The following is a 13,224-nucleotide window of genomic DNA, read 5'->3' as shown; positions in this document are numbered from 1 at the left end:
AGGGCATTGTTCTAATGGGACAACCCTTTTAAGTAACTTTTCTTTGCACAATTTAAAAATTCTTATTTGTAGATGCATATTTATGCTCTGTTTAACTCTACAGATTTTTGAATATATTCTAAGTATTAATTCATATATGAAAATTAGAGTGGAAGTGAAATAATATCAAAGCAAAAAAGGATGATTACAAAATTAAACTGAGAGCGATCATATCTTCCATTAATATTCTGCTATATACTGTATGCTAATTTATGGATAGAATGTTAACGGTTCTAATAAAGGACATATTAATTTACAGATAATGCTGTAAAAGAATAAATGATGATTTAAACATTAAAAGAAGCTTCTCAAATATATTTTTCCAAAAAATAAGGTCATTCAAGAAAGAGCCAAAGAGCTGAAGACACAACATTTCGAGGGGCAAAACCAAACCAGTGAACTAGACGCTATGAATAGAAAGAAGCGAAGTGCCTTCTTAGATATGCTTCTGAACACAACAGATGGCACAGGGAATGTGTTAAGCTACCAGGATATCCGAGAAGAAGTTGACACTTTTATGTTTGAGGTATTCTTGGCGACAATTTAATAAGAGTAAATGCTCATCTTAAAGTGGCAGCTCTCCTGATATGTCTGTTTTAGTAAATACTTGTATTTTAAGTAACAATTCTGGAGCACCTTTTCTTAGAACTCTGCATTGTGCTGTTCCTCCTGGAAGTGTATGAATAAATTGACAACTGGGCGGTATTATGCCCCTTTTCTATTCCCCACACTCTTTGACACTGTCCAATCAGTGCCAGACTATGTAGGTGTCACGTTTCTGGGGTATGTGGATTCAGCAAGCCACTCTGCAGTAGCGGAGTGGCAGCTGGCCAAACAACAGTCAATGAAGTTCTAGCACAAGAGTACCTGTATGGGAGTCCAGACAGACACTAGATGTAGCAGTCGCTTTGGCACAGATGATTTGCGGCACAGATGACGCTTGGTGTGGCAGATGACGCTGGACGTGGCAGATGACACTGGACGTGGCAGATGAGACTTAGCGAGGTAGATGACACTTAGCGAGGTAGATGACAGTGGACGTGGCAGATGCAACAACACGACTCCAACACTAGATTTCAGCTCCGAAAAAACACAGTTACAGGATACAGGAAGCAGGATACGGAAACACTGGGAACAGAATACAGCTAAGGGACCATTTGCTTAATTAATATGGGAAGACAACAACAATGCTCAGGCAAGGAGAGGAAGGGCAGAGCCCTTTTAAAGTTCAGGGTGTAAAGGGATTGACTGGGGAGCTTTGCACAGGTGCGCACGCAGGCCCTTTAAGGAGACAGAGGGGATCTGCAGCCGCCTGTGCCAGCGTCTCTGGGGAGGGAAGAAAATATCCTGCGGTTGCGGCTGCTGGCAAGTTGGACGTGCCGGCGGTCAGCGACCACGGGCACAACAGTAGGGATACATCCTGTTTATATGGGGTATAGTAACACTAAGTTGTCAATTTATTTATACATTTCCAGGAGGAATAATAGAAGTTGAATTGAGTGGTATAATTATGGTAAAGCAAATTTGTGAACATTCCCCAATATGAAGTGATCACTCTTCTAACTATTGTGTCTTCCGAGATATAGAAAAATGGATGACTAGCACAGTTTTAGGAGCATGCTTACCATTGTCCTTATAGTGTGTATCACATCTTTAGCCCCTTGGCATCATGTACTCCATATTTATGACACTAAAAGCCTGCTGTTAAGGACCAGTGCTCTAAATGAACACCATAGTGATGACTGGTTCTAATTGACATGTAGCCTCCCGCAGCAACGTCCGAGAACAAAGAACTCCAATCACGGCCCTTTGATCCCTTAGATGACTCATTCAGTAGTGACCGCAGCAACTGGGAAAGAAGAGGTCATATTGTGGTCTATAGTGCGCTCATTTTTATGAAGCTGGTCTTATTTTCTTTGTAAATAAAGAATTTACAGCTATTAAGTGCAGTCCTATTATTCCAATTAATGGTCTTCAAAAAATGGTGACATGAATTTATTTGCTTTTAACAGGGCCATGACACAACGGCTGCTGCTTTGAATTGGTCTTTATATTTGCTGGGATCTCATCCAGAGGCACAGCTACAAGTCCATAAAGAGTTAGATGAAGTATTTGGTATGTTCTCATTATATTTGTCTTTCCTTTTCCTTGTTATTAGTCTTCATTCAAGATCACACTTCTTATACTTTATAATCATTCATGATATAAAATACAGCCTAACCAAGTAGAAATGTAAAAAGTTAGTTTTTTTTTCGTATATGAGATACATTAGAACCTACAATATAGCATTGCTTGACATAACACATCCGAACATGTAGCTACTTGCTTACAAGTAATGCCTTTTTATGTTCTACTGAATGGAAATATTTTAACTATATAAATCCAGCAGCATGAAAGCTTAGATTTGTGCAAGTACCAAGGGAGCTCATTTAGAGCGGCTGATGACACTGATTAATGCTGACAGTGTGGTGATTTCCTACTTAAGGCTACCAGAGTTTGTTCCACTTGCATATTTAAACTGCATATAACATCCCACGCGTTCCATTAGAGGTGATTTTGAATCCAAAATCGTTAAAAACCCTAAAAAATAGATATTAGTGATAGATAATTTTGATAGCTTAATTGTACTTCAATTGTATTTTGTTCAGAAGTTGCTTTTACTTTAAAATAGAATTGGTGAGATTTTCAATCAAAGTCATGTCAAAGAGGGAAAAAAAAACGCTGTGCATTTGTGCTTTTCAACATATTTCACTTCATCATAGTTTTAACATTTTACACATAGCATTTCAATTATACAGCTTCATATTTTGTGTTTCCAATCAGCACTCTGTTTTGTAGTTATGTTGTTCGTGTTCGGCATTATTCAGTCCCAGTATAGCAGTATTGTTCTATGACTGTATGGTGGTATTATTCAGATACTATATGGAAAAAACAAATCATCTAGTTAAAAAGGTAATGCTAAAGAGGGGATGATCTGCCTATTTGCTAAATCCTCATGGATTAGTATAGTTTAAAGACTATGTACTTTGAATGGAATTTTATTTTTATTAAATCAATGTGTTTCGTGCTTTTAATCACTTTTCTAATTGACTTTTTTGCTTTTTACAATACAGCTTCTATGTTATCCCATATATACAGAAGCTCTATCATTCTCTCTCAGCCAATTCCGTCAGTTCCACTGAACTGATGGGCCGGCTGAGAGTGTGTCCTGTGTGTCTCTGACACACAGGATCCACCTTATATTGATCGCATCTAAGTTATGAATGTAGATATTATCAATATTAGGTGGATCCTCCGTGGATTCTTTTAAAGCTAAGCTAATGAGTTTACTCATTGCTTCTTCAATGTGGACCTCTAGCCATACCACTACATTCTGGTACTCCGGCTAACTTACAGTTAAGTGCAGCTTTCTGACACACCAGTTTGACTCCCAACTTTATAGCATTGGTAGAATTGACAAAGGTGGTACAGGTACTTCTATGCTATGCCCACTGCCTAAACAGTATCATTTGCAATTTGTTGAGGTAAACTAATTCCCATGTTTGAGAACCCTGTTGTATACATAGTAAGACTCAATATAAGTAATATAGAGGCTCACAAAGTAGAACAAGGGGGCTATTGTAAGTACCTGGACATAAAGTTGACGGCCAACTCTAGACGTTATGAAGATCATTATATTTTCCTGGTCATTGATAGAATGAGATGTAAAATGGGCACATGAAATAGATTACCTCTGTCAAAAGCAGAATTAATAGGGTTAATAGCGATAGAAATGGTGTTGCTTCCCCAAGTATTATACGTTTTAATTAACACTCTATAAATGGAAAGGCTTGTGAATGAGTTCATCTGGAATCGAAAACGGGTTTTAAGTTAGATTGGTTGTACCTCATGTTTTTTATTATTTTCTTGCATCACAATTGTTACAAATGTTGAGATGGAAGGTGAACAACCTCCTTAAGAAAAGAGGGACATGCCAGAGAATATTTATTAAATTATTAGAAATTTTACTTTCAGATAAAACAAAGAAGGCACTTATAATGGGACTAATGATTAAAGTCTGCAAGGAAGTTAGGAAGTTACTGAGGGAAGAGGATTCGTTCGTCTTTGCTCCAATATTTTCTAACCCATCAAAAAATAGAGAAAATCTGAGATTATACATACTGGGTGTCGCATCCATGGACACGGACCGTCGGGATTACTTACCCCCCGGCGGCCGCAGCCATGGATGTGTGAGCGCTGGCTCGCATATCTTTCCCAAGAGATGCTAGCACTCACTTCCTTTCTGGTCCGCTGTGTCCCTGGACTATAAGAAGGGCCCTGCCCCTCTGCTCATTGCATGAGCATTTTTAGTATTTCCATGTCAGTCTTGCAAATGGTCCCTTAGTGTTATCCTGTTCCTGATACCCGTGCCCCGTTACCTGTATCCTGTATCCCGTGCTGTGTTCTTGTTCCTGAGCCTGTTAGTGCTGGAGTCGTGTCCTACTGCACCTGCTGTTATCTGCCACATCCAGTGTCTTCTGCCACGTCCAATGTCATCTGCCACGTCCAGTCTTATCCGCCACATCTGGTGCAACCTGCTGCACCTGTTGTCATCCGCCACGTCCTGGATCGGAATTCCGGAGAGGTTCTCCAATGGGGCTCCAAATGCCTCAGTCGCTGTCTGTTGCAGATCCATCCTGTCCAGCCTCCTCTACCTCAGTCATTGGTAGGATTACCACCTCATTTAGCTCAGTTTGCAGATGTCTTCAGCAAAAGGGAGGCTGAGACACTGCCTCCACATCGGACTTATGACTGCCCCATTGTACTGGTTCCAAATGCTTCTCTTCCCCGTGGACGGGTATATCTTCTCTCCTTGCCAGAGAATCTATCCATGTCGGCCTATATCAAGGAGAATTTGGAGAGGGGTTTCATATGAAAGTCTTCCTCCCCGGCTGGGGCCGGGTTCTTCTTAGTTAAAAAGAAAGACGGATCTCTTCGACCCTGCATTGACTACCGTGGTCGCAACCAGATCACGGTCATGAACAATAACCCGTTGCCAATTATATCCAAACTGTTTGACCGTATACAAGGAGCCAGGATTTTTTTCAAAATTAGACTTGCACGGGGCTTATAATTTGATCCGAATCCGTCATGGGGACGAGTGTAAGACGGCGTTCAACACCTGAGACGTGCACTGCGAATACCTGGTGATGCCCTTCGGACTGTGTAACACTCCCGCGGTCTTCCATGAATTTGTCAATGATATCTTCCGAGATCTCCTCTATGTCTGTGTTGTAGTCTATGTCGATGATATTTTGATTTACTCCCCAGATCCGACGACTCATCAGAGGCATGTCCGTCAGGTTCTACTGAGAATCGTTTTTATGCCAAGCTGGAGAAGTGCCCTTCCTGGGCTACATCATCTCGGATCATGGTCTCAAGATGGGTCTATTCTGGAATGGCCACATCCTCAAGGCCTGTGGTCCATACAGCGTTTCTTGGGTTTCGCCTATTTCTACCAGCATTACTCTATTGGGGATAGGGAGCTACTGCCCATCAAATTGGCTCTGGAGGAGTGGAGACACAAGAGGGCGCAGCTCACCCCATCCTGATCTACACCGACCACAAGAACCTCACCTATCTCCAGTTGGCTCAACGACTAAACCCTCATCAAGCCAGGTGATCGCTGTTCTTCACCCGTTTCCAATTTGTGGTCCACTACCGTCCCGCTGACAAGAATGTGAGGGGTTAATTCCCTGTCTAGATCATTTGAGATGGATGACATGGTGGAGTCTCTTCAAAGTATCATAGATCCGTCCTGCATGGTCACTGCCAATCCTTTGCAGGTTAGAGACATACCTCCGGGGAGGACTTTTGTTCGGTTGGCAGACAGGAGAGGAATTCTCCGCTATGGACACACCTCTAAACTGGCTGGGCATGCTGGTGTTAGTGAGACCTGAGACCTGATTACTTGTCATTTCTGGTGGACCATGCTACCCAAAGATGTTGTGGACTTTGTCTCTTCCTGCACAGTTTGTGCTTCTAACAAGGTTGCTCACTCCTGCTGGCCTGCTCCAACCTCTGCCTGTACCCAATGTCCCCTGGCAGCACATTGTGATGGACTTTGTCACAGACCTTCCTCCCTCTGCAGGATGCAACACTGTCTGGGTGGTGGTGGCCGGTTCTCGAAGATGGCACATTTTATCCCGCCGACCAGCCTACCTTCTGCTCCCCGACTGGCAAGTCTCTTCATTCAGCACATCTTCTGCTTGCACGGCTTGCCCCTTCACATTGTGTCTGATCGGGGGGTTCAGTTTACCTCAAAATTCTGGAGAGCCCTCTGTAAACTCCTGGATCTGAGATTGGACTTTTCCTCAGCCTATCACCCCCAGTCCAATGGACAAGTCAAAAAGATTAAACAGATCATGGAAAATTATCTCCGCCACTTAATCTCCTTGCAGCATGATAACTGGGTACAGCTTCTACCATGGGCCGAGTTCTCGTATAACAACCACACAAGTGAGTCCACAACTTCCACACCATTCCACATTGTATACAGCCAACATCCTAGAGTCCCTCTTCCTGTGTCGGCTACATCTCAGGTACCCGCTGCTGACTCTGCATTTGGGGGCTTTCTGCAAATCTGGCAACAGACCTCTATTTTGCTAGCAGTCGATCGCATGAAGCGAAAAGCGTATATAAAAAGAAGAGGGCCGTCTCAGCATCTTACAGGTACCAAAGTCTGGCTGTCCTCACGGAACATTAATTTAAAGGTGCCTTCATACAAGTTTGCTCCCAGGTTCCTCGGACCTTTTGAGATATTACAACAGATAAACCCTGTCTCCTATTAACTTCGGCTGCCTTCTACCCTCAGAATCCCCAACTCCTTTAATGTGTCCCTCTTGAAACCAGTGGTCCTGAACCACTAAAGTAAGACTCCCAGTCCCGCAGTTGCTCCTAGTGGTTCACCTGATGGGTTTCAGGTGAGGGAGATCCTGGACTGCAAGAGGGTAGGAGGTAGGACTTTCTATTTGGTGAACTGGAGAAGGTTTGGTCCTGTGGAGAGGTCCTGGGAGCCGGTGGAGAGCCTCAGTGCTCCTGCTCTCATTGGTAAGTTCCTTTCTCGCTCTGGTCCCAAGAAGAGGGGACGTAAGAGGGGGGATACTGTAGTGTCAATGGCTGTAGACCTTCGGGATTACTTACCCCCCCCAGCGGCCGCCGCCATGGATCTCTGAGCGCTGGCTCGCACCTCCTTCCCAGGAGATGCCAGCGCTCTCTTCCGCTCCGGTCCACTGTGTCTCTTAGGGTGCGCGCGCATGCTCCTGCCTGGCCTTAAAGGCCCAGCGCGTGCACATGGGAATTATCATCAATTAGCCCATGATTCCCCTGGACTATAAGAAGGGCCCTGCCCTTTTGCTTATTGCCTGAGCATTGTTGGTATTCCTATGTCAGTCTTGCAAATGGCCCCTTAGTGTTATCCTGTTCCTGTTGTTACCGTGCCGTTACCTGTATCCCGTACTGTGTTCTTGTTCCCGAGTCTGTTAGTGCTGGAGTCGTGTCCCACTGCAACTGCTGTTATCGACCACGTCCAGTGTCTTCTGCCACGTCCAGTGTGATCTGCCACATTCAGTGTTATCCGCCACCTCAGGCGCAACCTGCTGCACCTGCTGTCATCTGCCACGTCTGGCATAACCTGCTGCACCCGCCTCCATCCATGCTAAAGCCTCGGCCACTGTCTGGACTATTCAGGTACCCTAGTGCGGGACTTTGTATTTCTTGGGTGCTCTGTTGTTTGGCTAGCTGCCTCCCCGCTACGGCCTAGTTGGTCCACATACCCACAGACCGTAACACTCGGTGAATAAAGGTTGAATTAGACCTAGTTCACATCTACGTTGGAAGCCCTGTTAGGTGCACCCATCGCAGGTTTTGCCGAAAATACCGGAAGCAAATGCGTAGCATTCTGCATTATTGTTTCCGGTAAATCTACGGACATCCCGATGGAAAGCCGACGGAACCCATTAAGCTGTCGATAGTGTCCATGGTGCAATGGAACTGGTGTTTCCGGTTATTCCCTTGTTCTGCTTCTCTGATGGAGCAGAACAATGGAATGACGAGCGCAGGTGTGAACCGACCCTAAGGTATCACATGGGAGATAGCTTAGAAAGTGTTAAGATTTCAGTAAAGTCACTTCAGATTTGATATGTCCCTTGAGATATCTACAAATAAAAAGTTCTAGGAATTCCTTTGGAACAGAGGACAATTTTTAGTAAATTAATTATCTAATATAGCACAAATAATTATTACCATATATGTGTAAATATGAAGGCTAAGTTGTCACAGATTTATTGTATATTATTATCTGTAGAAAGTTAAAATTATTATCATACAAAAGTCAGATGGGAAAAGGCTATTGGGGTAATAGTCAAACAATATTGGAGAAATATTTTTTACTCTAGTTCTAAATATCTTACGGCTAGTTTGCAGAAAGTAATATAATTTTTAGTGATGAATAGATTATATTACACCTGTCATGGAAGCCCTCTGCAGATAGACCGTGTTTGTCAGAAGCAATGGACTCCCCTTCTTTGTTGACTGGTGTTCAAATTACTGTCGGCTTTGAGGAATATATACGGACCCTTTATAACATCAAATCAGGCACAGCAGTCATGATTGTCTGTCAAAATATCTCTCCGTTTTTAACCCCTATGGAACTTTTCAAAATGGGGAAAAAGGACTTAGACATGTAAGAAGTCTTCAAAGGAGAATGCTGATTTAGAGCAGGAATAGTGTTTTTGCACTAAGTTGAGAAAATATTAAAATTATATATTAACATAGTGAAAGCTATATACAAAGTGGATTTCAACGACCAATTTGCATGTTGAATATTGGGGATCTTAATGACATACAGTAAAAAAGGATACAGTGACATTACCAATTCTTTGTATACTGTTTTTTGTATCTCGGCTTATTATAGCCAGAGGAATATACTCTCCATAAAGAGTGGAAAAAGTCTGTGAAAAGTACTATGAGCTCTGAATTGGTTATTAATAAAAAGAGGTGCTAAATTAAGATTGTATTGGGAAGCATGGTCACAATATTTGGAGAGGGAAACGAATGGAACGGCACAATTTGATCAGGTTTTTTTTTTCTCTTTCTTTCCCCATAGCCAGTTGATGGTGTGTATGTAGGGGTGGGATGTCGGGCATAATATATGGAAAGTCTTTTGGGTATTTATAAAAAGATATAGTACATCATTATTGTGAAGTAGGACCCCGTATGAGTTAACCATTATATTGATTTGTTTTTTCTATTTTTTTCTTCTCTTCTCTCAAGAAGCTAATAACCCAATAATGTTAACAAAAGCAGACTATTTCTAGTCGTCTTCCAGTATGTGTTCTAGTAGGTCAGTTTACTGGTGGGATATGTTTTCGCCCATGGCCATTGAAGCTAATGCAAGGGCACTGGGCAAAAAACGCAGCAAAAACACTCAGAAAGGGCTTTTCTGCCTCCCATTGATTTCAATGGGAGGTCAGGGGCGGAAACCACAGCACGAAACGACATGCTGCTCTGAATATTGGGTGAAGGAGAGAAGACAAGATAAATAGTTTCTATATGAGCGCACTAATAAAGGGTGCAATTACAGATGTAGCCATCTTTAGCTTGAAAAAGTTAAGTTAAAGGATCTTGCCACTGTGTATTTAATGTGTTAAAGTCAAGATAAAGACAGCTACATCTGTAGGTATATTGTAGTATTCTAAAGAGGCTGGGAAACTCATGCGGGATCCTTCCTGAAGGCGTTGGTCATGCCTATTCAGATTGTATATTGTATTCTGTATTTTCTTTTTAATGATCAAATGAAATAAAGGTGAGAAGAAAAAGGACTCGATATATAAGGCAAGCAGATGCATTTTATTCTCTGTGTTACTCCATAATCGAATAAAAGTAAATACAAAAAAGAATACAATGTAAAATGTCATCCCCAGAAGTGCAAGAATGATGTATATTGAATTTCTAAAACATCAAAGAATTTCTTTGTAACACATCACCCTGGTGGGATTTGGACATGCATTCACTGTACTGCTCAATTTCCCTGTTCTTTACAAATAGAAATAGTTGATTAAATTGAATTTTCTCAGCCTTGAATTAAAATGTTTCACATATGCTTAATAAAATGTGTTTTCCATGAAATAAAACTATAGAGTAAAAAATAAATGATTCTTTGAGTTCTTCCTTATAAAATATTTCTGACATTTTATCCTAAACATCAAGGGATACAGCAAAGTATGATTTATGGAAAGATATACAACAAAGTATGATATACGAGGAAAGACATATTGTAGCTAAGTATGATAGATGGGCAGAGATATACCAATGTATGATCTATGGAGCAAGTTCTAAGACGTGAAAAATTACATAGAGAATACGTTTATTATGAATATCTTCGTCAGTTTATGTGGAACTCTAAATAGATATTCGTAATCATTCGATTTATACAATGTTTGTAAACTTGTAACACAAATACAAATGCCAAGCTTTCTTAGGGAAAAAATGAAAGTAGATGGGTAAGAAATAATGTCATCCTACTTTGTCTTATCACTTCAATGCTGTGGAAAAACCGCCGTCGAAGTAGCTATACGATGGCTTGGTTTTTGTGTGATGAATTGTAGTTTTTATATTCAATAAGAGTTTATTAAGTGTTCACAAAAACAGATGAAAGCAAAGTCTTCATTGTGATTATTGCGCAAAAACAAAAAATGGTTGTTCATAAAATGTAATAGGTAGTTATTCAATTGTAGTTTTTTTGCCACCATTTTGAAGTGCATATAAGTTATTGAGTAACTTTTATTCTTTTTTTTTTATAAGGGGGGACTGGAGGAATTTGCTTTTCTTTTTTAAGCAAAATGTATAGGTTGTTTACTATAAATAAAGCATTACCTCTCTTCTACATCTCGGTGGGAATTCTGCAATACCAAATTTATATATATTTTTTTTTTATCCTTTTTTTTAAGCAAGTTTTATGGAAATCAAAGTCATCATTGTGTCACCGCATTCCAAGGGCCGTAGCATATTAGTAATTAATTTTAAATGTTTTTTTATTATGTTTTTTATTAAACTTTGTTTGATCAATTCTGCTTAGTATTCTAAAGCATTACTGCGTGTCAGTGTATGACAGGCAATCTATTAGGTCATGCCTCTTTGCAGGTCGAAAAAATGTGCCTTAAAACTACTTCAGGAATTTTGAGGCAGATTTTGACCTGCCTGTACTTTCTTGAATCATTTATAGTTTTTTTGCTCAATAGCCGCGGGCGAGAAATGCTTTTTCTTCCACCTATTGATTTCAATAGGAGGTCAGAGGTCGAACCGTAGCAAGAAAGGACATGTCGGTTTTTAGTTTAAAAGCCGCTCAGGAAAAAAAAACGCACCTTCACCTCCCATTGAAATCAAATGGAAGGTAGTTTTGGCTGTTTTTTGTCGCTGATTTCGACGCGGTTTTCGAGTTAACATCAGTGCCAAAAAACACTTTGTGAAGTGGGACTAAGGCTTATGACTGTCATGGTAACCCATAAGCACTCTTCAATCGCATCGCCGGGTACTTATTCACCCTGCCTCTGTCAAGCTCTTTAGATGCTGTGGTAGCTATTGACAGTGGCATCTAAGGGGTAAAACGGCCAGGATCAGAAGTTTCTCTGATCCCAGCTTATACAGCAGGAACCCAGCTGTCAATCATAGCAGAGCTCCCGCTGTTGATAGCACTGGCACAGCTTCTGTGCCCTTGTGATCATCCTGAAGTAAGTGTACCTCGTGGAGACTTAAGGCACGGCAACCCATGAAATTCATTTACATCACAGTGCGCCAAAGAGTTTAAAAAAAAATCACCCTGAAAACTGCAGTGTTTAGTGCTTTGGCATTCTAACTTGTAAGTCAACATTTCATTGATTGCTATGTAATTTAGGTACAAAGTTAATAAAGTAGCATATAGTTGTAATAGCTGACATTCACATCAAGCGTATGACATTTACATTCTGAGAGTAATTATAAAACCAAAAAAAAAAGGCAAAAGGACAAACAACTAAAAATATTGGTGACATGACATGCATAATCCTCAAAGTAGAGATAGTGGAATAGCAGCACACGTTTCCCGGTGTAGAAAAATATTCTTTATTTGTCAAGAATCACATAAAGAATGGCAATGTTTTGACCCGTAATACACAAAGGGTCTTTCTCAAGCCTAATACAAAGTCTGAAAACATCATCTTAAATAGTTAAGTACAAAATATCACTGTTATGGCCGGAAGAAGGGGAAGGGGATAAGTGAGCCCTAATCTACCCACCGCCCTGTCCCTGCCTACTTGCAACAACCCGCCCTAGGCGACGGGGTACAACTGGGCGGCGGTCCCTACGCTGACTAAGTGCAAGGGAATACAAACAGGGAACAAGCAAGGGAAGGGGCAGTAGCCCACGGAACACCGTGAGGAAACCAGAGTGGTCAACGAGCCAGAAAGAATCAGGATGTCACGAAGTATACGAACGCAGAGCAAGGAGCAGGAAGCAAGCCGGGGTCAGAGCGAAGCAGGATAAGCGGAAGCTGTAGCAAGGCTGAAGCAAGGCAGTAGCAGGCTGGAGCAAGGCTGTAGCAGGGCCAGGAAACCAGGAAGAATCACAAGCAATGAGGAAGAGAAAACGGCAGGTATAAATGGACAGGGGGCGGAGCTAACTCCGACTGACCAGGCCGCGATAGGCTCTCCCACTCCTGAGCCTGCCACCCTGATTGGTGGGAGCCGGAGTCAGTCTAAGAGGTCCGGCCTCAGGTGTCGATTGATTAATCCTGGGAGTATCCACAGAAGTAGTGCCTGGCAGATCCTTTACAGTACCCCCCCTTTTATGAGGGGCCACCGGACCCTTACTAAGAGGACCTGGTTTAGTGGGGAAGAGAAGGTGGAACCTCCTGACCAATACCCTAGCGTGAACATCTCGAGCAGGTACCCAAGTCCTCTCCTCCGGCCCGTATCCTCTCCAATGGACCAGGTACTGGAGGGAGCCCTGGATCATCCTACTGTCCACAATCTTGGCCACCTCGAATTCCACCCCCTCAGGGGTGAGAATGGGAACAGGAGGTTTCCTCGAGGGGGACCAGGACGGGGAGCAGCGTTTAAGGAGGGAGGCATGAAAGACGTCGTGTATGCGAAAGGATGGGGGCAGCTCCAG

The 13,224-nt window shown here is 42.1% G+C and overlaps 1 protein-coding gene across 1 annotated transcript in view; it reads left to right on the top strand.

Annotated features, from left to right (window-relative positions):
* Nucleotides 1–13,224, top strand: part of LOC142736273 (cytochrome P450 4V2-like) — a 59,848-nt gene that overhangs the window by 33,899 nt on the left and 12,725 nt on the right. The window contains exons 7-8 of the mRNA XM_075849633.1: nucleotides 374–565; nucleotides 2,052–2,154. Coding sequence (XP_075705748.1) covers nucleotides 374–565; nucleotides 2,052–2,154 — 295 coding nt within the window. The remainder of the gene's footprint in view (nucleotides 1–373; nucleotides 566–2,051; nucleotides 2,155–13,224) is intronic.

The sequence above is a fragment of the Rhinoderma darwinii genome, chromosome 1 (assembly GCF_050947455.1).
Source record: "Rhinoderma darwinii isolate aRhiDar2 chromosome 1, aRhiDar2.hap1, whole genome shotgun sequence".
In the NCBI taxonomy this organism is placed as follows: domain Eukaryota; kingdom Metazoa; phylum Chordata; class Amphibia; order Anura; family Rhinodermatidae; genus Rhinoderma; species Rhinoderma darwinii.
Note: the sequence above shows the minus strand (reverse complement) of the source record. Positions and strands in the feature narration are given on the sequence as shown.